This window comes from Mustela erminea, chromosome 7 (genome assembly GCF_009829155.1).
Source record: "Mustela erminea isolate mMusErm1 chromosome 7, mMusErm1.Pri, whole genome shotgun sequence".
Classification (NCBI taxonomy): domain Eukaryota; kingdom Metazoa; phylum Chordata; class Mammalia; order Carnivora; family Mustelidae; genus Mustela; species Mustela erminea.
Window position 1 is genome coordinate 31,506,243 of NC_045620.1, and position 26,491 is coordinate 31,532,733.

General features: G+C 40.6%; 1 protein-coding gene across 5 annotated transcripts in view; it reads left to right on the forward strand.

Annotated features, from left to right (window-relative positions):
• The window catches only part of MCM8 (minichromosome maintenance 8 homologous recombination repair factor), a 47,137-nt gene extending 24,008 nt beyond the window's left edge, over positions 1–23,129 (forward strand). For 2 of the 5 annotated variants that reach the window (XM_032351366.1, XM_032351370.1), the window contains 8 exons: positions 453–593; positions 3,894–4,035; positions 7,577–7,772; positions 10,568–10,787; positions 11,062–11,271; positions 12,319–12,395; positions 19,634–19,823; positions 22,831–23,129. In XM_032351366.1, the coding sequence (XP_032207257.1) occupies positions 453–593; positions 3,894–4,035; positions 7,577–7,772; positions 10,568–10,787; positions 11,062–11,271; positions 12,319–12,395; positions 19,634–19,823; positions 22,831–22,923 (1,269 nt within the window). In that variant the 3' untranslated portion in view covers positions 22,924–23,129. Of the gene's footprint in view, positions 1–452; positions 594–3,893; positions 4,036–7,576; positions 7,773–10,567; positions 10,788–11,061; positions 11,272–12,318; positions 12,396–14,803; positions 16,449–19,633; positions 19,824–21,953; positions 22,011–22,830 lie in introns of those variants that run through there. The other 3 variants (XM_032351367.1, XM_032351369.1, XM_032351368.1) reach the window with 3 other exon arrangements.
• The last annotated feature ends 3,362 nt before the right edge of the window (positions 23,130–26,491 follow it).

The following is a 26,491-nucleotide window of genomic DNA, read 5'->3' on the forward strand; positions in this document are numbered from 1 at the left end:
GTATTTCAATATGTCATTGCTCTTGATAAGTGAATGATATGAAAAGCAAACTATAGCTTCATTGTATGAACAAGCTTCTTACTAATTTGAGCTAATAGGAATGAGGTACCTTTAAAGTGACTTGGGGGTAAGCAGAAGCTAGCAAGTATTTCCCAGTTTTGTGGAGTAGATTCATGCCTTGCAAGGTAGGTCTTTACTCACTGCCTTTTAAAGGTACTTCTTTGGTTTTATGTGCTTACTAGTTTTTGCTTTCTAATCATTTACCATATAGAAGTTTATATTGCAAGTTAATTTCTTTAGGGAAAAAAGTAAAGTTCAATCATGTTTTTTAAAAAATTCTTAAGTAAATGTAAATATGGAAGGAGAAGCATCCCTTTTTTGCTGTTCATCTTTGTGTCTTTCTCAGTTTTGAGGTTTTTCTCCTCCCCCCACACCCCCCTTTCACACTTGAGCTTGTTAAAGCAGGCTTGGCATTAGCACTTTTCGGAGGAAGCCAAAAATATGCAGATGACAAAAACAGAATTCCGATTCGAGGAGATCCACATGTCCTTGTTGTTGGAGATCCAGGCTTGGGAAAGAGTCAGATGCTACAGGTAGGAAATCAGTCATCTAATATTTGATATATTCCTTATGAAATGTATGACTGATTAATAAGTAAATTTTCTCAAAGCTTCTAGTATCTGTGTTCCAGAGGATAAAATTAGTCTGGTGGTAGAAGTGAATTGGGGTTTGTGTGGGTAATGTGTCACTTCTCTCTGGCTGTCCTTTCAAATAGAATCCGCTTTCTGTCATACAGGCTGTGTAGACATGGTAGTCTGTTGAGATGTCAGCTATTGTGAAGTGTTTTTTGTTTTTGTTTGTTTGTTTGTTTGTTTTTTAAAGATTTTATTTATTTATTTGACAGACAGAGATCACAAGTAGGCAGAGAGGCAGGCAGAGAAGGAGAGAGGAGGAAGCAGGCTTGCTGTGAGCAGAGAGCCCGATGCGGGGCTTGATCCCAGGACCCTGAGATCATGACCTGAGCCGAAGGCAGAGGCTTTAAACCTCTGAGCCACCCAGGCGCCCCAGCTATTGTGAAGTGTTAACCATTTCTCTAACCTCCTTTTTTTGGTATCAGCTTTGCTAGTCTATTTTGTTGTGGCTTCACCTATGAACAGAATAGTTTTAGAAAGTAAAGAGCAGGGAAGCAGGGTCATGCCTTCTTTCTTCACAAAACTACATAAACACTGTATTGAGCTTTAGGAACCGTCTGATAAAGATAAGAGATCTGTGTGCATCTCCACTGCTTCTCTGTGAGTTTTAAGTAAGGCAACTTCTGTGACCAACTTCTTGTTGGTGCCCAAGAATGTTCTGCCTCTGCCAGTCAGAGCTTAGCGGTCTCCCACCAGGGCTTATGATGGCCCTAGTAAGTTCTGCTTATTGGAATTCTTGTGGTTGCCTGGGAATGACACCTGGTAAGCCAGTCATAATGTCCTTTCTGAGAATGCCCATGTGTCACATTCCTTCTGACCATCCCCAGTGTGGAAAAATGTGACCAGAGGGGCACCTGGGTGGCTCATTCAGCTCGGGTCATGATCCCAGGGTCCTGGGATTGAGCCCTGCATCAGGCTCCCTGCTCTATGGGGAGCTTGCTTCTCCTTCTCCCATTCCCTCTGCTGTGTTCCCTCTCTCACTGTGTCTCTGTCAAATAAATAAATAAAATCTTTTTTTTTTTTTTTTTAAAAAAAAGGAAGGAAGGAAAATGTGACCAGACCAGGGATCTCTTTGTAAGTAGTCCTGTGGCTACTGAATCTTTGTTCAGGGGAACTCTGACTGCATATCAGAATCATCTTTGGAACTCTGAAAATCCTGAGGCATGCCCTAGTCCAACTAAATTAAGAACCTCTGTATTAGGGTTCTAGTATATCTGTGTTTGTATAACCTTCCACAGGTGATTGCGCTGGGCAGCCAGTATTGAGAACAGCTTTGACTTCATCACTGCATTTATAAGCCCACTGTCCTTCAGCTTGAGTCTTGATCCCAGGGTTCTGGGATCGAGCCCTGCATCGGGCTACTTGCTCAGTGGAGAGTCTGTTTCTTCCTCTCTCTCTGCTGCTCTGCCTGCTTGTGCTCTCTCTCACTCTCTCTGTCAAATAAATAAGATCTTTAAAAAAAAAAAATTTACTTATTTGGGGGTGGCTGGCTCAGTCACTTAAGTGTCTGTCTTTGGCTCTGGTCATGATCTCAGGGTCCAAGGATCAAACCCCACATCAGGCTCTCTGCTCAGTGGCGAGTGTGCTACTTTTTCTCCCTCTGCCCCTTCCCCTGCTTAATGCTCTCTCTTGCTCACTCTCTCAAATACATAAGTGAGACTTAAAAAAAAATTTTTGAGGGGCGCCTGGGTGGCTCAGTGGGTTAAAGCCTCTGCCTTAGGCTCAGGTCATGATCCCAGGGTCCTGGGATCGAGCCCCGCATCGGGCTCTCTGCTCAGCAGGGAGCCTGCTTCCTCCTCTCTCTGACTGCCTCTCTGCCTACTTGTAATCTCTGTCTGTCAGATAAATAAATAAAATTAAAAAAAATACATATTAAAAAAATTTTTTTTGAGAGAGGAGAGCAAACTAGTGCACCTGCTAGCACAGCAGGGACGGGCAGAGGGAAATAGAGAATCCCAAGCAGACTCCTGTCCAAGTGAAGCCTGACATGGAGCTCAATCCTGCAACCCCCGAGATCATGACCCAAGCCAAAATCAAGAGTCAGAAGCCCAACCAACTGAGCCACCCAAATACCCCTCTCTTATTCCTTTTTAATTTAAGAAATAGTTTTTGGCAGATGATGGTTTCAAAATAGATTTAATGGTACTGAAAAAAATTTAATACCAAGGAATGACACTGGCAGTTTTTTCATGTTTTTTAAAACCTGGGATAATGCCATTTAGTTTAATTTAAAAATAGAAACTGTAATATTAATAGAAATTAAATGTTGTAGACAGTGGAGTGTGTTGTATGTAAGTGTTCTAGCCCTGCTAAACCAGAGTTTTTAAAAATTAGGTTAACATTAACAGTTATGAATTGTTTACTGCCTTTCATTGGGTATGTGTGTCAGGTACCAGATTAAGTGCCTTACATACATGATCTTACTTACTCCTCAGGGATGTAGGTGATAAAACATAAACTGAGGCTCAGAGAGATCTGAGAGCAGCATAGTCAATATACAGTAAAGCCAATATTTAAACAGTCTTCCTGACTTTGGAGGTCCAGGCTTTTAATTCTTATGCTATTTAACCACTTTTCTGACCTGCCATAGCTTGTTTACTCACAAGGTCAGCATTATTGAGCTATTTTATTACCTGCTATACAAAGAAGCACTGAAACTTTTGAAATTAAAATTGGCCCTCATGTATTTTCTGTTTGAACTTGAAAATGAAGCATAAAATGAAACTGTGTGTGTTCATATGACCACAGACATCAGAGGCAGGCTGCCTGGGTTTACACCTTCATAGCAGTGTGAGTTACTCTCTGCAGGCCTTGGTTTTCTATGTCACAAGATGGGGATGTAGTAATACCTTGCTATTAACTGTGGTAGTAAAGATTCTACAGTAAAGCTGTTAGAAGAGTACTTGGCATATAACTGACATTTGTGAGCAGTCACTATTAGCTGTTTTTCCCTTTTACTTTGTCTGATTCTTTTTCTAATTTTTTTTTTAGGATTTATTTATTAAAGAGCACACGGTGGGTGAGGGCCATAGGGAGACAGAGAGAGAATCCCAAGCAGACCCCATGCTCAGTGTGCAGCCCAATGCAGGGCTTGATCTCACAATCCTGAGATCAGGACCTGAGCCAAAATCAAGAGTCCAGTGTTCAACTGCACCACCCAGACACCCCTGGCTGATTCTTTTAAACCTTCTGTTTCCCTAGGCAGTATGCAACGTTGCTCCCCGTGGTGTGTATGTTTGTGGTAATACCACAACCACCTCTGGCTTGACTGTAACTCTTTCAAAAGATAGTTCCTCTGGAGATTTTGCTTTGGAAGCCGGTGCCCTTGTACTTGGCGATCAAGGTAAGAGACCAAACTCTCCACTGTTGACAACATTTAATTTCCCTAATATTACAGCTTCTATTTTTAAATTGAGCCAAGGGTTTTAAAGGCATTATTCCAGATCTAAATAATTAGTAGTTCTGGAGCTTTGGGCTGTTTCTTTAAGACTTTCTCTTTCCAGTTAATTTCTTTACATTCTGTTCAAGAGGCATTTGGATAGCACTGTATCAACCAGTGAGTTGAGAATGAGTACCAGAAAAGAATAACTGGAAATACAGTATATACTGCACAATTGAAACTGGTACTTACTGTCATTCATTTTCAGAATCCTGCAACAGACACAATTATATATTGCTCCTTGTACTTCCCATTTCATAACAACCATCACATTTGTGATCATTTATTTAAAGCCTGTTTTAAAACTTTACATTAAGTGGGGGGATTTGGTCATCCTATTAACTGCCATATTCACATTGCCCAATACATAGGTGCATAGTCAATATTTGCTGAGTGCCTGACTATTACTTAGCCCAGCATATCATCTGGATCATGATAGTTCAAGGATAAGGTGAATGTTACCCTTTTACTCCTCACAGACAGGACTTAAAATAAGAATTTAGAGCTATTACTTTATAATTAGAGGTTTTGCTTTTTTTTTTTTTGGTTTTGCTATATTTTTGGCCCATCTCATTGGATGTTTTTCAGGATTTGACTGCTAGTTTATAAGAAATCCACTTAGAGGGCTCAGCAAGAATTGAGCTTTGTTACCCAAGTTTCTCTTGGTGATGCTCTAACCCTACTGAAAAGCATGTTCCCTTGCATGTGTCAGGCAGTGCGCAGATTCCAGTCAAGGTCTTTCATTCCTTTGCTTGTCAATGACCTCCACATTTCTGAATCCTCTCAGCACCCTCACCTGTCTGCCACTCCCCTGCCCACCCCCTACCTTGATACTTTACCTCCTTGGTTTCCAGGACATTATACTCTTCTGGTTTTCTTCTCATTTCATTGACTGTTCCTTCTCAGTTTTGTTCTTTATCTCCCCAGCCTTAACTGGTTGGCACCTCCAGATGCCTCTTTCTTGTGCCTTTATTTTCTTAGTCTGTGTTTACCTTCTTGATCTTATCTAGTCTCATGGCTTTGCCTATTTGCTGAAAATTTCCAAATTTATATCTCTTCTTCAAACTTAACATGTCTTAAGCTGAAATCCTAATGTTCCTCTTCAAACTGATTCTTCTTACAGGCTTTCTCATCTCAGTCAGTGATAATTCTATCCTTCTGTTTGCTCAAATCAGAAAATGTGCATTCATCCTTGATTTTTGCTCATACCCCATATCCAGTCTATCAACAAATACTGTGGGCTCTACCTTCTGTATATGTCCACTATCCAGCCTTGTCTCCAGGGCTGCTGTCATCTCTTACATGAATTAGTAGTGCAGTCTTATAGTGCCTGTGACTACCCTTGCCCTTCCTGTTGTTCTTAACAAGGCAGAGCTATCCCATTAAAACTCAGATCAAGGGGCGCCTGGGTGGCTTAGTGGGTTAAAGCCTCTGCCTTCAGCTCAGGTCATGATTACACGGTCCTGGGATCGAGATCCGCATCAGGCTGTCTGCTTGGCAGGGAGCCTGCTTCCCTTCCTCTCTCTCTGCCTGCCTTTCTGCCTACTTATGATCTTTGTCTGTCAAATAAATAAAATCTTAAAAAAAAAAAAAAAAACCTCAGATCAAGTTATTCTTCTGCTCAGAACCTTCCAGTGGCTTCCTGTCTCACTCAGAGTGAAAGCTCAAGGCTTGACAGTGGTCCAGGGCTATTCACATTCTGGCCTTCAAATCACCTCTTTTGCCTCATCATCTGTTTCTCCCCTCTTATTCTCCAGCTACATAGCCTTCTGGCTATGCCTGGAACACAACCAGCACTCCAGGCACATCACATTCCTACTTCAGGCCTTTGTATTCATGCTTTCTTTACCCCAGATGGGTCTGCAAGGCCTGGTCCCTTTTTACCTTGAAGTTTTTGCTCAAATGTCCTCTCCTTACCCAGAAAACTGATCTTACATAATTATGCCTATGTCTTGCAGTTCTTGAAATCATACTATCTTTTGAATATGACTGTATCTTATCTCACCTGTTTGAATGTAAGTCTTTGAGCTTTTTTTTTTTTAATTTTTTTTATTTTTTATAAACATATAATATATTTTTATCCCCAGGGGTACAGGTCTGTGAATCGCCCGGTTTACACACTTCACAGCACTCACCAAAGCACATACCCTCCCCAATGTCCATAATCCCACCCACCTTCTCCCAACTCCCCTCCCCCCAGCAACCCTCAGTTTGTTTTGTGAGATTAAGAGTCACTTACGGTTTGTCTCCCTCCCAATCCCATCTTGTTTCATTGATTCTTCTCCTACCCCCTTAAGCCCCCATGTTGCATCACCACTTCCTCATATCAGGGAGATCATATGATAGTTGTTTTTCTCCACTTGACTTATTTCGCTAAGCATGATACGCTCTAGTTCCATCCACGTTGTCGCAAATGGTAAGATTTCATTTCTTTTGATGGCTGCATAGTATTTCACTGTGTATATATACCACATCTTCTTTATCCATTCATCTGTTGATGGACATCTAGGTTCTTTCCATAGTTTGGCTATTGTGGACATTGCTGCTATAAACATTCAGGTGCACGTGCCCCTTCGGATCACTACGTTTGTATCTTTAGGGTAAATACCCAGTAGTGCTATTGCTGGGTCATAGGGTAGTTCTATTTTCAACATTTTGAGGAACCTCCATGTTGTTTTCCAGAAAGGTTGCACCAGCTTGCATTCCCACCAACAGTGTAGGAGGGTTTCCCTTTCTCCGCATCCTCGCCAGCATCTGTCATTTCCTGACTTGTTAATTTTAGCCATTCTGACTGGTGTGAGGTGATACCTCATTGTGGTTTTGATTTGTATTTCCCTGATGCCGAGTGATAGGGAGCACTTTTTCATGTGTCTGTTGGCCATCTGGATGTCTTCTTTGAAGAAATGTCTGTTCATGTCCTCTGCCCATTTCTTGATTGGATTATTTGTTCTTTGGAGTCTTTGAGCTTTTTGAGGGTCACCCTCATATCTTCATTTTTATAGCCCTCACAACACTTGCCTATGGAAAATGCTGAATGAGAAAATACTGAATAAAAGTTAGTTAAGAGGAGTGTTTTGTTTGCTGTAAAACAGGCACAAATTCTTAAGTGTATGACAGTTCATAATTTTTTTTTAAGATTTTATTTATTTATTTATTTATTTATTTATTTATTTATATGGCAGAGAGAAACAGCCAGAGAGGGAACACAAGCAGGGGGAGTGGGAGTGGGAGAAGCAGACTTCCCACGGAACGGGGAGCCCGATGCAGGGCTGGATCTCAGGACCCTGGGATCATGACATGAACTGAAGGCAGTTACTTAATGACTGAGCCACCCAGGCACCCCTGACAGTTCATAATTTTAACTGCTGGAAACAGTTTCCATCCTGTAAGATTTGGAGCTTGACCAAAGAAAGCTTTTGTCTGTATTATTTTACTGTGATTATAGGTATTTGTGGGATAGATGAATTTGATAAGATGGGGAATCAACATCAAGCCTTGTTAGAAGCTATGGAACAGCAAAGTATTAGTCTTGCTAAGGCTGGCATGGTTTGTAGCCTCCCTGCAAGAACATCCATCGTTGCTGCTGCAAATCCAGTTGGAGGACACTACAATAAAGCCCGAACAGTTTCTGAGAATTTAAAGTAAGTCTCTTCAGATATTTATATTTATATCTTTAATATAGTGAATCCTTATAAATCAATAAGAAAAAGATAACAGAAGACATAATAGTTCACAGAAATGAAACCTTCCAGTAAATGTACAAAAACCTGTTTGAGCACCACAAATTAAAACAATGAAGTACCATTGATAGCTCTTAGATTGTCAGACATTTCAAATATTTATAATCATTGACAAAGGATTGGAGAAATGGGTTCTCACATATTCAGGTTAGCATACGGAAGGACAACTGGCATGTTTATCACTATTTCTCTTGAGAGAGCAAGCATGAGCAAGTGGTGGGGGGTGCAGAGGGAGGAGGAGAGAGAGCTCAGCAGGCTCCATGCCCAGTGCAGAGCCTGACCGAGGGCTTGATTTTACAACCCTGAGATCATGACCTAAGCCAAAAATCAAGAGTTGGACGCTTAACCAAATGAGCCACCTAGGTGCCCCGTTTATCAGTATTTTAAATGTACATTCACTTTGTTTTAGTTCTACTTTTAGGAAAAATACTCACAGAAATAGTCATGCAAGTGTACAGAGATATATTTACAGGTGAGGTATGATGGCATTATCACAACCAAAAATCGGAAACAACTTAAAATGCCCTTTGAAAAGGAAGTGGTTAAACTATGGCAAGACTGTATGGTGGAAAGTAACATTTACAAAAACAGAAGTAGCTCTGTATGTGCTGATAGCTCTGTGCTTTACTGTTAAAAGAGCACATTATAGGGGCACCTGGGGGGCTCAGTCAGTTAAGCATGTCTTCAGTTCAGGTCATGATCCCAGGGTCCTGGGATGGAGCCCCGTGTCAGGCTCCCTGCTCAGCAGAGAGCCTGCTTCTCCCTCTCCCTCTGAGCATCCCCTGTTTGTGCATGCATGCATGCTCTCTGTGTCTCTCAAATAAATAAAATCTTTTTTAAAAAAAAAAAAAAAAGCACATTATAGTCTTATAAATGGGTATGATCCCACTTCCAAAAACAACGTTTGTATATGCTTTCTCTTCTAATTTCTTCTGTGTACGTTGGACAAAAAGTATAGGTAGGGGGAAATAGATTGAAATGATGCAGAAGTGAGAAAAAGGACAAAAGGATACCTCATGTGAAAAACTGGAAGCTTTGACAGATAATGGGTAAAGAAGATGTGGTATAACTACATACATTGGAGTATTATGCAGCCATCAAAAATGAAATCTTACCATTTGCAACGATATGGATAGAACTAGAGGGTATTATTGCTAAGTGAAATAAGTCAGTCAGAGAAAGACAACTATCATGATCTCACCGATACGTGGAATTTGAGAAACAATGCAGAGGATCATAGGGGAGGAGATGAAAAAAATGAAAATGAAACCAGAGAGCAGACAAACCATAAGAGACTCTTAATCTCAGGAAACAAAGTGAGGGCTGCTGGAGGGGAGAGGGTTAGGGGAGGGGATGGGGTGGCATGGTGATAGACACTGGGGAGGGTACATGGTGTGGTGAGCACTGTATATTGTGTAAGATTGATGAATCATAGACTTGTACCCCTGAAACAAATAATACATTCTATGTTAATTTAAAAAAAGGAAAAAAGACCAAAAAATGGAAGTTTAAATTCTAGAGGGAAAAAAAACAGATTTCCTAATGCCTAATGTTTGATGATAATATATACCTTTACTATAGAAATGATACATAGCAAAATGTACAGTTGTACTTGGAAAAGCTATACCACCACCACCAAAAAAGTCCATCTATTGGTTTTTCTTGATAAAATGAAAAACTGCCATGTTGGAAAAATCAGAAAGATCCTGTTGAACAAGGACTTGGATTCTGGTTTTTAGAGGTATCCAAACCTGCTTTGGGGCCTTGGCCAATTCTTTAATCACTCTGGATTTTAGTTTTCTTGTCTCAAATAGAAGGATTATCTATTGGTGAGATCAGGGAAGATGACAAGATGACTAGACAGAACACAGCATTTTTATTATAAGGATTATAATGGCTTGGTGTTTTTTTTAAGTGAGGGGAGGAGAGAGAGAATATTAAGCAGGTTCCATGCCCATGGAGCCTGATGTGGGGCTTGATCTCACAGCCTGAAATCATGACCTGAGCTGAAATCGAGGTGGCACCCAGGTGTCCTGATTATAATGACTTCTAAGAAAAAGTGGGTTTTTTTCTAAGTGATCATGGATGCATTGAGAGACTCTTTTGGTGAGAGAAAAAGTACAAAAGATTAAAACTACCCAACTAGAAAACCTCTGGTGAATCATATACCATGTATCTTAGAATTCAAAGTCATTGTGAAGCTCACCATTAGTTAGTAATATGGAAAACAGAGATTGTGGGATACCTGGGTGGCTCTGTCAGTTAAGCATCTGCCATCAGCTCAGGTCATCATCCTGGAGTCCTGGGATTGGGCCCCACATTGGGCTTCTTGCTCAGCGGGGAGCCTGTTTCCCCCTCTGCCTGTAGCTTGTGCTTTCTCTCTCTCAGTCCGACACACAAATAAATAAATTTTTTAAAAAAACAGAGATTGAGAAGGGACCTTACCTCAACTTATGAAAAGTAGGTACAAGTAGGCTTGTTTACATGTTGAAGGGTGTGTGGCCTGGTGTCTCTTCAGAGTTGGTGTGTGTTATCGAGTCCAAAAGCTATTGCTTGTTTCTTCAACCTGAACTTCATTTTTTAAAAGTTCTATTGACATGGAACTTGAATAGTAAACAAGTAAACAACTTGAATAGTAAACCATTTTCTATTTGCTTTGATTCTAATCAATTTCTTCTTTCCTTTATACCTCTTAGAATGGGGAGCGCCCTACTGTCCCGATTTGATTTGGTCTTTATCCTGTTAGATACCCCAAATGAGGATCATGATCACTTACTCTCTGAACATGTGATTGCAATAAGGGCTGGAAAGCAGAGAACTGTTAGCAGTGCCACCGTAGCTCGCATAAATAGTCAGGATTCAAACACTTCTGTACTTGAAGTGGTGTCTGATAAGCCCTTATCAGAAAGATTAAAGGTAAGCTTCTGTTTCTTAATCATTCAGATTGGTTGTATTTGAATGTCAGAGTTTGGTATGTTGCTTTCATACTGAAACCTTTTATATTGCAATAGTAGGGTTCATGTAAACTTTAATTGAAATAATCTAAGCCAGCTAGACTCAGAGCTAGAACTACAGTGTTTGTCTTATTTGGAAAGTCTTTTAGAATTTTTTTATGTATCTAAACAAGTTTTTTAACAGAAAGATTTTATTTGCTATCCTTGTAATGTTGGGCCTTTTTATCATGCTTTAGGTAGTTCCTGGAGAAACAATAGATCTAATTCCCCACCAGCTATTGAGAAAGTACATTGGTTATGCTCGGCAGTATGTCTATCCAAGGCTATCCACAGAAGCTGCTCGGATTCTTCAGGATTTTTACCTTGAACTTCGGAAACAGAGCCAGCGGTTAAATAGCTCACCCATCACCACTAGGCAGCTGGAATCTCTGATTCGTCTAACAGAGGTTTAAGTTCATGCCTTTTTTTTTTTTAACTTAAAAACGAGGGGAAGAAGTGATGTGATTTCTCTCCATTTCCTGCATATAATTAACTCAATTATTCTTCGAACTAAAACACATTAGAAATGGATGTATAAAAGTTCTTAAAAATGTTTGATCAAGGGCGCCTGGGCGGCTCAGTCATTAAGTGTCTGCATTTGGTCCAGGTCATGATCCCGGTGTCCTGGGATCAAGCCCCATGTCGGGCTTGCTGCTCGGCAAGAAGCCTACTTCTTCTGTTCCCTCTCCCCCTGCTTATGTTCCCTTTCTCGCTGTCTCTCTGCCAAATAAATAAATAAAATCTTAAAAAAAAAAAAAAAGGCAACAAAACTTCCACACAGCCATTTAAAAAAAATGTTTGGTCATATCTCTTTCATAACCAATCAAAGTATAGCCACTTCTTTCTAGGCATGAGACTAGCACCTCCCATGCAATTTTTCTTTTTTCCTCCTTTTATTGACATTTTAGACTCTTGGAGTATGACAAGTGGTTAGGTTAATCAAGGATTATGAGATTCTAAGTTGAATATATGGAAACATGGAATGTGTCAGTATTTGATTTGATATATGACAGGTCCATAAGGATAGTACCTATTTTTCTAACAGCAGTAACATTTATTCACAGATTCGGAATGCTAGGAGACTCTGGCAATTAAAATTAGCTGGAGTTTGGGCTTTTTGCATTTAAAATCAGATTATCCTTCTGTTGTTTTAACAGATTGGTTAGGCATGATTTCCTGAAAGTAAAAGGCAAGGAAAAACCACATAATCAGTTTTTCTGAAATGAACACTTAGAAAGATATATGTTAGTAGATACAAACAGATTTTCATCCAGATTTTAAACGAGTGATTGTTTTCACACTCAAATTTTCAGATAATTTTATTCCGACTTTTCATATTTTAGTCCCCCCCATCAGTTTTTGTGCAAAATGAATAAATGAAATAAACTTTGATATACTATCTGCTCAGTGTAAATATACTTTTGTTATGTAAAAATGCTTGTTTTCCTTCAAAGGCACGAGCAAGGTTGGAATTAAGAGAGGAAGCAACCAAAGAAGATGCTGAGGATATAGTTGAAGTTATGAAATATAGGTAAGATTAGCTGCTGTTTTAAATGAAATACCAGTCATCTTTTCATCTCAAATTATATATTTAATTAGGCAAAGCAAAATTATTTTTATGTAGCCCATTTGATTCTCTGAACAAACTATACTTTCTTGGTTTAAAATATCTGTGTAAATCTTTATATTAAAAATGTGTTTTTTTGAATGGGTAATACATTCACATAGTTCTTTTTTTTTTTTTAAGATTTTATTTATTTATTTGACAGAGATCACAAGTAGGCAGAGAAGCAGGCAGAGAGAGGGGAAGGGAAGCAGGCCCCCTGCTGAGCAGAGAGCCCCATGTGGGACTCGATCCCAGGACCCTGAGATCATGACCTGAGCCGAAGGCAGCGGCTTAACCCACTGAGCCACCCAGGCGCCCCATTCACATAGTTCTAAAATAAATTAAAGAATACGTATTTTGAGAATGTTCAAAAGCAACATCATAATAGGTAAAATCATCAGCACTTAATGACTACTAACCCTTTCAACCAATTCCTAACGTATTATCTTTTGTCTGATGCGTCGGTTTAGTATTACACAGTGCCTGCACTGTCCATTTTCTCTTTTATATGATTCAGTACTGGTTTTGAGGGGTCTTGTAGATGAAATTTTTACCAAGCTGGCTTCATTCCCTCTCCAGTTGACTTCATTGTGTTGGAGACTCTCCATTTGCCATTTATAAGCAACCAGGTAGTCTAGGAATTACAAGACTGTCTCCTACAATGTGCTACCAGAGGTTCAGTGTGCTAGCATATGACATAGAAGAGTGCCCACAAACACCGGTTGTCTGCCTGACTTCTGGTAGACCAGACCAGTAAGAAACCTAGAGATTGCCCTAACAGAGATCCTTTTTTCTCACTAGAAAACTAAGTCAGTGAATCTAACCAAACTTACAGAAAATCTGGATTCTAAACTTTTTTCCCCCAGTTAAAAACAAGGACAAGCAGTAGGGACTTCTTGTTTAATGACAAAAAGTTGCCTCTTTGTTTACATTCTTTCTGAGCATCTTGCTCTTAAACTCTCCATCTGTGTGGGTGGGGCTAACATTTCCTTTTCCATTTAATGATCTCTCACCCTTTGGGCCTTCTGGCCTGACTCTGCAAAACAGTGTCATGTGCTTCTACTTCATAGACTTTTGGCTATCAAGCAAATCAGGGATCAGACTACCTTGTCACCTTCTTTTAACCTGTAACATTCTGTTTTTGAAGCTTCACCCTTATTTAGTTTCCATAGGTCTCAGACCCCAGACATTGTCTCAAGCAGCCATCTGGTATTTCTCCACAATAAACCCACTGGTCTGATTTGTTCTCATATCTGAGCATTACACTTAAGATAAATTATTCTTTCAACTTTTTTGATAAAAATGGTATATTACTAATTTGTCATTGGTTTTGCATGTCTGAATCTTCATCTTGGACAGTGTTTACATGTACTTATGCATCCAAGAGGAACTCTGTGGCATTTCTTGTAGAACTTTATGTTTGTTTCTACTTCTCAAAACTGCCTTGCTGGTAACTCTGAATTAGCTTTAGGCTGTCAGTTTACTTCTATGCTTCAAAAAAAGTTACCTCGTTGTTAACTATAAACAGTACCTACGTGACATTACCAGGCTGTTTCTGTGAATTGAATGTGCTTTACTGGCTTTCATAAAAATTTTCAGATAACGAGAATAGGCTGATTCCTAGTGATTGGAATTACCTGCTGTTAGTTTCATAGTATATTTCAAGACTCAGTTAAACACATTGAGACTAGATTGTGAATTAAACTTTCCATACTTTCTGACCTTAGTCTGTAAGAGCAGGGACTTTATGTTGTACTTACTTCCAGGATCCAGAATCATACCTACCACACAGTATGCCCTTAGTAAATATACTGTATTGATAGTAAAGTTAACTGTAGTAATCATTTTTCAGTCATTAACTCTTCATTTCAGAGTTTCTTTCTCTTGAGTTTTTGAATGTGGGCCCTTAATGTGTTTTTGAACCTGTAAAATTACATTTTAACTTGGAAGCAGTAGTCAAAATAAGAAAAATCTAAACTGTGATACAGTTGATCATAGTTATCAAAGCACATAGCTATAAAAACTAAATGTTTATGGGTAAAGGTTTACATAAGTTTTCTTTAAAATTAAAAATATACTAAGAAGGGGCACTCTTGGGTGGCTCAGTTGGTTAAGCGACTGCCTTTGGCTCAGGTCATGATCCCAGAGTCCCGGGACTGAGTCTCGCATTGGGCTCCTGCCTCAACAGGGAGCCTCCTTCTACCTCTGACCCTCTCCTCCCTTATGCTGTTTCTGACTCTCTCTCTCAAATCAATCAATCTTTTTGATTAGCATAAAGCATAAAGCATTTTTGAAAAGTATCTTATGAGAAATAAGCTCTTGTTCTGTTACAGAATGGGGACTGGATCCTGGACAAAAAAATCAAGCAGCATTCAGAGACCTTGAACGATCACGAAGGTTTAATTTATGCTGGCGGGCTCAGAGGAGAGTAATCTCTCTAGGTCTGAGCCCCAAGCACAAACAAAGGGGGTAGTTTATACACTTTTACTTCCATATCTGTGCCACTCTTATGTCTGTGGCCTGTGGGGCTAGGTGGGGTTAGAGGAAAACCTGGAATGGCTCTGGGGCCGGGACTTGGATTCCCTTGCTGGATTGGTCGGCCGCCTCAGAACACAGATTTATTTTATCATTCCCCCCTTTGATGCCCTTTTAAACGCCTGGTTTAGAGGGCATCATTTTTATTATCTATGGGGTAATAGTAAGGAGCAGCTGGAGTCTGATCTTCGGAATGTGTGATAAGCCTGGTAAGGGCATTAAAAATACAAGGACCAAATGCTACTGTGAGGAGGAGCATGAGGAGGGGGCCGATGAGGGGGGTGAACCAAGGGAACCATTTGCTAGTAACGGTAATGCGAGAGTTGAGAGGTCCCCCCCGCTCCCACTAATGCCAGGTCAGGCAAGCTAATGGCAGTGAGGAGGAACAGCACACCATGTAGCAGAAGACCAGGACTGACTAGGGTCAGGAAAACCATGGTGAAATGTGCTTAGGAGTAGACCTCAGTTGTGGGTCTACAACCTTAGTTAGAGGGAGCCATTGTGGCTAGCCGGATAGCAGGTAAAACCTGTGGACAAGTAAGGGCAGTAAAACACCCTAGGATTACTCAGTAAACAACAATAATGGCAAGTCTCTGGGGGAAACTCCAGTCAGAAGGGGCAACAGTATAGAGTCCAACCCCTAGGATGAGGAATATCATGCTGATGAGAGCTAGGGACCAGGGCAAGCAGGTGTTCATTATTTGGTGGGGTCTCGTCAGAGATGAAGCCAGAGCGGATCTGTAGGGTTTGACTGGACTTTCCACTGGTGTGGCTCTTCATCGGAGTGATGGGCTTTTTTTCATTCTGGAGTGTTGGACCCATAGGGTGATACCAGAAACCCTAAGGGTAGTAAGGGTAGTTAGAACAACAATGTGAGACCCTGTCCACTATGGTTTGAGGGGGTCCTTTTTTTATCTTTGATCTACACTGCCTAGGAGTGTACCTGGGACCCTAAGGAGGTTGGGGCCCTCTCAGGGCCTTTGTAGTTATTTAAGGTGGTCCCAGAGCTTGAAGGGTTTGTTTTGTTTTGTTTTAATCTCCAATTTGATGGAAGTTTCCTGGAAGGCTCCCCAGGCATGGGGGAGGCCATCCATATGCTAATTTGAAAGGGGAGTAATATAGAGTCCCAGGTGTGCAGCAGGCATGTAGGAGGTGGGGTAGCAGATTTGGCCATGGGAGGCTAGTCTCCTGACAAAACTTTGCTAAGGTTCCCTTGAGGGTGTGATTCATTTGCTGTTTTCCCTGAGCTTTGGGGCTGGTAGGCAGTGTGGAGTCTCCAGGTGATGCTGAGAGACTTGGTTAAGACTTGTACAATGTCTGCTACAGTGTGGGCCCACTGTCACTATGGATTGTTAGTGGCAGGCTGAACTGGGGCATGATCTCCCACAAGAGGACTTTGGCTACTTCCCGGCTTCACTCCATCCTGGTCGGGAAGATTTTGACCCATCCAGAGAATATGTATACTTTTACTAGTGGATTCACTAGCAGTGAATCCACTGCTTGGCTGCACATTTGTGAAGTCTATTTCTAGATCTTTGAAAGGGGTTACTTCCATCCCAGGACACCTGGCGGGCGGGGGCTCTGGTGCAGGTCAAGCATTATTTTTAGCACGTTATGCATTGCTCACTGGTTGCTCGACATAGTGCTGGCTGATATAGTAGTACTTTTTGGAGGGCTTCTAAAGCAGTTTTTTCCAGGTGGGTGAGTTTGTGATATTTTTTGACTAGATGTCTTCCTGTTGCTGTTGAGATGAAGACCTGCCCATCTGGCATCATCCACCAACTCTTTTTAGTCCAGGTGGCCCCCTCAGCCATGTCCTTACTGGCTGTGGTCTTGGCAGCCTCATCTGCCAGGTGATTTCCCCGTGCTATGGAGTTGTCTCCTTTCAGGTGTCTTTTACAGTGCAGGATTGCTACTTCTCTTGGAAGCCAGATGGCTCCAAGGAGTTTTAGTATCCCTTCTTTGTTTTTGATAGCTTTTTCTGCGGCAGTTAGAAGGCCCCTCTCCTTGTAGATGGCCCCCTGTATATGCATAGTAGCAAAGACGAACCAAGAGTCAGTGTGGATGTTGACCCACTTGCCTTCATTGAAGGTGAGGGCTCTGACTAAGCTGTATAGTTCCGCCTGTGGGGCTGACTGTGCAGCTGGTAATGCCTTAGCGTCTACGACTTCAGTGCTTGTGGTCACTGCATAATCTGCTTTCTGGGCACCTTCTTGTAGGAAACTGCTGCCATCACTGAACAGCACAAGCTCTGGATTTTTTATGGCTTGATCCTGTAAGCCTGGACAGCTTGCGTAGCCTTTATCAGTTACTTTGGAACAGTTATGGTCTGGTTCCCCTTCTTCCGTGGGGAGAAAGGTTGCTGGGTTTAATGTCCTTACTGTTTTGGATTCTTGCAGAGGAGCCCTTGGTATTGTGTTAGCCGAGAGTTGGAAAGGAAGCGGAGTCCCTGTGTGTTCATGAGGGTCGCAACTGTATGAGGAACCTTGACGTTAAGTTCTTACCCTGGGGTGAGCTTGTCTGCCTCCTTAATGAGTAGGACTGTGACTGCTAGCACCCTGAGGCACGGTGGCTATCCTGCTGCCACAGAGTCCAGTTGCTTTGACAGATATGCAACTGGCCTCTGACAGGGCCCAACAGTCTGGGTATGTACCCTTAGTTCTTTTTTGTGTATAAAGAGATTGAAGGGTTTTTCTTATTTGGTAGGCGCAGGGCTGGAGCCCACCCCAAGGAAGCCTTTATCTCTGTGAAGGCAGCCTTTGCTTCCTCAGTCCAGCCAGGGGGTTCTCGATTTGGTCCCCCTGAGAGATCACAGAGGGGTCTTCTTATTGCTGAGAACCCAGGAATCCAGATGCAGCAGACTCCTGCAGCCCCCAGGAATTCTTGTAGGCCCCCCTTTTTTTCTAGGGCTATGGCAAATAGATGAGGACTTTCTTTTTCTCTGGCCCTAGTTCTCTCTTCTCTTTGGTGAGGAGGAAACTGAGAGATTGGACCTGTTGTTGGCAGATGTGTGCCTTCTTCCATGAGGTTAGGTATCCCCAGTTTGACGGGAGCTGTGGAGGGCCTTTGTGCCTTTTGTGCAGTCTTCTTTTGTGTCACTGGCGAGGAGGCAGTCATCCACATACTGGAGGAGCATGCATGGATTTGGGACCACTGTAGGGAGACAGCTACCTCATTGATGGCCCGCAGGACCAGGTCCTCACCTGACAAGTCTCTTTTGAGTCTGGCAGGAACAGCAGAGTGGGACTGGTCCAAGGTGACCAGGTGGGAAACTACCAAAGATTAGGCAGGGTGCGCTTTCTCCGTTACAACCCCTTGTTCCGTTACAACCCCTTGTTCCGTCACTGCCACACCATTGCCCCCAAACTGGTGGCAACAATGGGCCAGTGTGGTTGGGTTTCCCAGTGAGGGAACCAAATGTTACAGAACACAGACTGGATCCTGGCCAAAAAATCAAGTGAAACTCAGAAACCTTGGAGGATCAGAGCTTTATTTTACACCGGCAAGCTCAGAGGAGAGTAATCTCACAAGGTCTTAACCCCAAGCACAAACAAAGGGGTTATTTTGTACACTTTCACTTCCGTATCTGTGCCACTCTTGTGGCTGTGGCCAGTGGGGCTAGGGGAAGACCTGGAATGCCCCTGGAGCCGGGACTGGGACTCCTTTGCTAGATTGGTTGGTCACCTCAGAACAGAGATTTTATCAGTTCATTATATTTATTTACATTAATTAAATTACATGTATTATTTATTACAGTCTTATTTGGAAGATTCATTCCTATTTGTACAGCTTTCTCTTTCATGTGGGCTCTTATTGTTCAGGGATCAAAATGAAGCTATGTTTTTAGAAACCCTGTAAACTCATTGCTGTAAGCTCCTTGAGGGCAGGAATTATAACTGTTTTATTCACCACTACAAATCCACTGCCTAGCAGGTGACGAATTTGTACTTGATTAACCAATTCTGGATTTAAATAACATTTTTTTGCCATAAGCCATGATCTGTTCCATTGTACAGGCAGGGAATCAGCCACAGAACTGGATTACGGATGATGGCTAATTGTATCTCTGGTGTTTTCAGACTTCTGGCTAAAAATCTACTATAAAGTACATACGTCTTTCTTTGATGATACTGTGAAAATAAGAGGAAACAGCAGAGAACTAGTGGATCCTTTCATTTCTGTCGTGACTGCAAGTCTGCAGAACCCTTCTAGTTCATTCCCATGGTATTTTTAAACATCTTTCATTTGTCAGATGCTTCCCTAGGAACTGGGAACATATCTTTATCCTCTAGAGCCTAAATTTAATATGTTTAGAATTTCTTTTTTTCATGAATCAAAAAGAATGTTCCAGGTATTTATATCACAGTTTATCAACTTTGTATTCTTAAGCTTTTCTCTTCTCAAATGTACAAGTTTCTTAAAAGTGGTAACTATGTCTAAAAATGTCTTTATCTCCACATAGTTCAAACCATAGTGAGTTTTATGGTGGCCATTCAGTCAGTACATGTTTAAATTTTTGCTACATGAGCCTCATGGTTATGTACACATTTTTCTTCTTATAACCTGAGACAAAAAATTTTGTAGCCATGCCACATTGTGTAACTTTGTTTTTCTCCCCTCTCACTAAGTATGCTAGGAACTTATTCTGATGAATTTGGAAACCTAGATTTTGAGCGATCCCAGCACGGTTCTGGAATGAGCAACAGGTCAACAGCAAAAAGATTTATTTCTGCTCTCAACAACATTGCTGAAAGAACTTACAATAATTTATTTCAGTTTCAACAACTTCGGCAGATTGCCAAAGAACTAAACATTCAGGTATGATAAACCAAATGCTTAATACATCTTTTTTATGACAATCTCATGAGGTCTTTAATAAGTATAGAGCTTTTAAATTTCAAAAGATATGGGGGCGCCTGAGCTTTTAATTTTCAAAAGATTTGGTGGCTCAGTGGGTTATGCCTCTGCCTTCAGCTCAAGTCATGGTCTCAGGGTCCTAGGATTAAGCCTCGCATCGGGCTCCCTGCTCAGCAGGGAGCCTCCTTCCTCCTCTCTCTCTGCCGGCCTCTGCCTATTTGTGATCTCTCTCTGTGAAATAAAAAGTAAAATCTTTTAAAAAAATTTTTTTCAAAGGATTTGGATGACTGTGGAAAACAGTACAAAATTTCCCCCAAAAAATTAGAAATAGAATTATGCTATGATCTAACAATCACACTACTGTGCACTTATCCAAAAAATACAAAAACACTTATTGAGAGTGATATATGCACCCCTATATTTATTACAGCATTATTTACAGTAGCCAAATTATGGAAGCAACCTAAGTGTCCATCTATAGATGAATGGATAAAGAAGAAACAGTATGTGTATACACACACACACACACACACACTGGAATACTACTCAGCCATTAAAAAAATGACATCTTGCCATGTGCAACATGGATGGAGCTAGACAGTATAATGCTAAGTGAAATAAGTCAGAGAAAGACAAATACCATATGATCTCACTCATATGTGGATTTAAGAAACAAACAAAAAGGGCGCCTGGGTGGCTCAGTGGGTTAAGCCGCTGCCTTCGGCTCAGGTCATGATCTCGGGGTCCTGGGATCGAGTCCCATGTCTGCTCAGCAGGGAGCCTGCTTCTCTCTCTCTCTGCCTGCCTCTCTGTCTGCTTGTGATCCCTCTGTCAAATAAATAAATAAATAAATCTTTAAAAAAAAAAAAAAAAGAAACAAAAAAAGAGAAGGAAAGACAAACCAAAAACAGACTCCTAACTATAAAGAACAGATGGTTACCAGAGGGGAGGTAGGGGGAGGGGATGGGTAAAATTGGTGAAGGGGATTAAAAGTACACATTACCAGGTATACCTGGCAGGCTCTGTCAGTGGAGGATGCAACTCTTGATTTCAGGGTTGCAAGTTCAAGCCCCACACTTAGGTGTATAGATTACCTAAAAATAAAAATCTTTAGGAGCACCTGGGTGGCTCAGTCAGTTAAGCATGTGACTCTTGATTTGGCACAGGCCATGGTCTCAGGGTGTTCAGACTGAGCCCCAAGTTTGGCTCTGCACTCAGCAGGAGGTCTGCTTAAGATTCTGTCTCCTGGGGCACCTGGGTGGCTCAGTCGTTAAGTGTCTGCCTTCGGCTCAGGTCACGATCCCAGAGTTCTGGGATCGAGTCCCACATTGGGCTCCCTGCTCTGCCGGAAGCCTGTTTCTCCCTCTCCCACTTCCCCTGTTTGCATTCCCTCTCTCACTGTCTCTCTTTCTCTTCTCTGTCAAATAAATAAATAAAATCTTTTTTAAAAGATTGTCTTTTTTTTTTTTTTTAAGATTTATTTATTTATTTGACAGAGAGAGATTACAAGTAGGCAGAGAGGCAGGCAAAGAGAGAGAGGAGGAAGCAGGCTCCCTGCTGAGCAGAGAGCCCGATGCGGGACTCGAACCCAGGACCCTGAGATCATGACCTGAGCCGAAGGCAGCAGCTTAACCCACTGAGCCACCCAGGCGCCCAAAGATTGTCTTTTTTAAAAGATTTAAAAATGATTGTCTCCCCCTTTCCCTCTGTCCCTCCCACTCCCATATGTGCTCAATTACAGGTGCATTCTCTCTCTCAAATAAATAAGGAAATCTTTAGAAAAAAATAAAAATAAATCCTTTTTTTTTTTTAAGTACACTTATTATGAGAGGACTAAATAATATGTGAAATTGCTGAATCACTCTACTGTACCCCTGAAATGAATATAACACTATTAACTATTTCTGGAATTAAAATTTAAAAAATAAAATGGAGATTGAAAAAAATAATATTTGGATGAAAAGAATGGAATAGGATTTTTTGGAGAATTTCAAAATATAAGCTTATTTTCTTTATTTAAGCTATGAATTGAGCTGCACAGAGCTTTTTTAAAAAATTGTTATCTAAAACACACACTTACCTCTTTTTCAGTATCTTGACAATTGGGAGAAACATGGCTCACTTTCCATATTTCTCTGACCGTCCCATGTGGGCAAGTCATCTTAACATCTTTGTTTTTGTTTGTTTGTTTTTGTTATTTATTTGACAGAGATCACAAGTAGGCAGAGAGGCAGGCAGAGAGAGAGGTGGAGGCAGGCTCTCTGCTAAGCAGAGAGCCCGATGTCGGGCTCGATCCCAGGACCCTGGGATCATGACCTGAGCTGAACGCAGAGGCTTAACCCACTGAGCCACCCAGGCGCCCCCATCTTAACATCTTTGAATCTCAGTTTCCTCATTTGTTAGACATATTCTACCTGCTCTACGTACTTAAAAGTTTTAGTGAAAATGGATGTAAGCACACAAAAGTTTACACAGAAAATTGCCCACTTGATTTCAGAATTGAAACTAGTCTAATTTTTGTTTTGAAGCTAATCTAAAACAAAAATAAAAAATACTCTGGGGGTGCCTGGTTGGCTCAGTCAGCTAAGCATCTGCCTTCTGCTCAGGTCACGATCCCAGGGTCCTGGGATCGAGTCCTGTATTGGGCTCCCTGCTCAGCAGGCAGCCTGCTTCCCCCTCTCTCTCTGCCTCTCCCCCAGCTTGTGCTATCTCTCTCAAATAAATAAATAAAATCTTAAAAATACTTTGGATCCTGGAGTTTTTATTTTTTATTGGCTTAGCTAATCAACTAGAATAGAATCTCATAATAGAATTGAAAGCTCATATGTAAGCAATTTTCTCTGACGAAATAAAAATAAATTTATTTGCCCAAGAAACTTGAGATTTGTATATATCTGTTTGAGAGATTCATTTTATAAATCATTTTTGCATATTACTTAATGGGCTGTTTTTTTATATTTTATTCCAGGTTGCTGATTTTGAAAATTTTATTGGATCACTAAATGACCAAGGTTACCTCTTAAAAAAAGGCCCAAAGGTTTACCAGCTTCAGACTATGTAAAAGGACTGCCAAACCAGCACCTCCAGGGATTATTAGCAGTTTAAAACCATCTCAGTAATAAAGAATATGTTAAAAAGAAATACCGTTCTCTAGAAAATGACATGCTAAAAGTAATAGGAAAAGTTAATTTAAAAAGTAACAAAGTCAGGTGCTTATTTTTTACAGCTTTTCTGAAAGATTAAAAATAAATTTATATTTTTAAATGATATATAGTTTTATTTTTGACCTCTTTTATTCTTAGAAATATTTCATAGTTATTTTTTTTTATATTAAGTGTTCCATCTGGGTAAGTATTTGCAAAGTTACATCTTAAAGTTTAAATAGTTCTGACATACAAATACTGAATATCTTTCAGAAATAAATTGAAACCAACTTTCCAAAACAAGTTGGAAATACTTTATATTGACATATTTAACTTAACATCTTAGCTACTGAAAAAAATTTTAAATATGTTCTATTACCAAAGTTCAATATGTACCTGTTTTAAGTCAGTACTGTACAACGCTTATATTAAAAAACCAAGCAGCCTCATTAACTTACTTACTACACAGAAAGTGAAAATGCTATTCTAAACCCTTCTGCATGCACACAATTTCCCATTTTGTTCCAGTTTAGTTATATGTCATGATCTTATGTTAAATCTACATTTAGCCTCAACATTATTATGACTATTGAATATTACTCTTTTCCTTTCTTGTACCAGACTTTCTTGTTTTCATTAGAGTTAATAATTAGTTTTTCAACTATTTAGCTTTCTCTGTATCTACCACTAATTTGGCCCAGAGGTTCCACTGCAAGTCTATGTCTCCTCTTAGAACAGGTAAGCAAGAGGCGCCTGGGTGGCTCAGTGGGTTAAAGCCTCTGCCTTCAGCTCAGGTCACAATCCTGGGGTCCTGGGATCAAGCCCCACATTGGGCTTTCTGCTCAGCAGGGAGCCTGCTTCTTCCTCTCTCTCTGCCTGCCTCTCTGCCTACTTACCATCTCTGTCAAATAAATAAGATCTTTAAAAAAAAAAAAAAAAAAAAGATGCAAACAAATCAAATAGTCTATTTTAATTTCTTGGGGACATTTCTCCTGGTTCTAGCATTTTCCAGTCTGAACTATATAGTTGTCATTTTGGGACTTATCATTTTCTGTCTCATTTCCTAACTTTTATGTCTTTCTTTTGGTAGAACCCATCTTCTAGTAGCTTCCTGAGAACAGTTCATTAGGCAAATTCTACCCTTCCCTCTGGATTGATAGTTTGGGCATAAAATTTTAGTTTGTAAAACTAAAAATAGATGTCGCTCTATTATTTCTAGTTTTCAATGTTCCTGTTTAGAAATGTAAGGCCATTAATTGTTTTTATTCTTGCCATGTGATCTTTTTTACCTTGAGAAGGTACTGGGATCTTCCCTTTTCCCAGGTATTCTGAAATTTTACTATATTTCATAGCTATCCTCGTAGTTTCTTAGGCCAAAAATATTGGTGTTATCTTTACTCTTTTTTTCCTCTTACCCTTGTATTAGTCCATCAAAAAATTCACTCAGCACTTTTAATTACTTCTAGTTCCATTATCCTGGACCAAACCACATCTCTCACCTCACTTTGTAAGGACAAAGACTTTGCTTCATTCTGTAACCGCTGCCCCAACAGGTAAAACAGATTCTGATACATACACCATGAAGTCAATACACATAAATGGGTGATTATATCCCTTACAAATGAGGACACAGAACTTAACCAAAGTAGTTAAGCAACTTGATTTAAGAATATGAAAATTTTCAAGAGAATACAAGAGGTTTCTAGCAAGAGATGGAGGCATTCTCCCCTTTCTCTCCTGTGAAGTTGCTCACAACAAAAAGGAAACTGAAAAATAAAAATATATAGTCCATCTTCTGTGAAGTAGAAGACAACTAATCCCCAAACCCCAACACTAGGAAAAGCTGCCAAAAGCTATCAGGATGACCCAGACAGCCTTCCAAGGGGAAGAGGCTGAGATGGTGCCTGGTGGTGAATACTGTAGAAGAAACCAACAAAGCATATTTCTTAAAATGTACTTTACACACCTTTTGGGGTTAAAAAAAAAACAAAACCGTTTTCAGTAGTGTGGATATGGCATATAGGTTGGCAGCAGCAGCTTCTCAGGATCTTGCTGGAGTACAGAAATTGATGAAGAGCAGTTGTAGTACATAGCCTATACTATGTTCTAGAATATATAGTATATATAGCCATATAAATATACACACTGTATTGTTCAAAGAAGAAGAAAATAAATACTGTTTAAAAAGTCAAAGGTGAGGGGACGCCTGGGTGGCTCAGTTGGTTAAGCAGCTGCCTTCGGCTCAGGTCATGATCCCAGCGTCCTGGGATCGAGTCCCACATCGGGCTCCTTGCTCCGCAGGGAGCCTGCTTCTTCCTCTGACTCTGCCTTCCACTCTGTCTGCCTGTGCTCGCTCTCTCACTTGCTCTCTCTCTGACAAATAAATAAATAAAATCTTAAAAAAAAAAAAAAAAAGTCAAAGGTGAGAACTATGATAGGGAGAAAGTTATAGGGGAAAAAATAATAAATTATCAGAAGAATCTCCTCTGGTTTTCTTCCATCTTATGTTATTTTGTTTCAGTTAATCACAAGGCCAAACTGGCAGCCAAAATTGTTTACATCTCTGTGATCCCAGCTTTTGCAACTAACAGCCTCCAACCACAAACCCCAACACTTGTGTTTCACTTCCTCCCCAGTACAGGCCATCCCCACCTAAAAACTTCCCACAACTATAGCAATAAAGGCCTAGGGTTCCCCTCACTCTTGTCTCCTGACCAACCTGGGTGCTTCCCCATGTGGCCCTTTGTGACATGGTATGCCCCCTTCTCTTAGTAAATGTAATTAATGCTTTCCAAAAGTGGTTGTCTCTTGTCTGTCAACTCATACCTGATTAAAACAAATCTCAGGTACAAATTTTAGAACAAAAGCAGCAAGAAAACATTACATCATGAAAAGTTGGTTTTTTTTTTTTTTAAAGATTTTATTTATTTGACAGATCACAAGTAGGCAGAGAGGAGGCAGAGAGAGGAAGGGAAGCAGGCTCCCCGCTGAGCAGAGAGCCCAATGTGGGGCTTGATCCCAGGACGCTGGGATCATGACCTGAGCTGAAGGCAGAGGCTCTAAACCCACTGCCACCCAGGCACCCCTCATGAAAAGTATTTAAAATAAGAGCCTAACATAATCATGATGTTAACTTAAACCTAAGTATGTCACATTAATAAATGCAAATAGACTCATCTATTGAAACAAAAAGATTTTCAAATGGGTTCACAAACTGTTGTAAGCAAGATACACCTAAATAAATGTCATGTATTATCTGCAAGCTAACTCTAATCCTGGGAAACTCAGAATACCACTGTAGATTAGAGTGGAGTGGTGGAGCTATGGGGAGTAGCTACTGAACAGAACGACACCTTTCACATCTTACCCCATGTTCACACTCTCACCTTGATTCCCACTTCTCCCCTGTTCCTCACTCAGTCTGCTTCAGTCATGATGGTCTCTGCTGGTTCTAGAACATCCTGGGCACATTTCCTATCTGAGGGC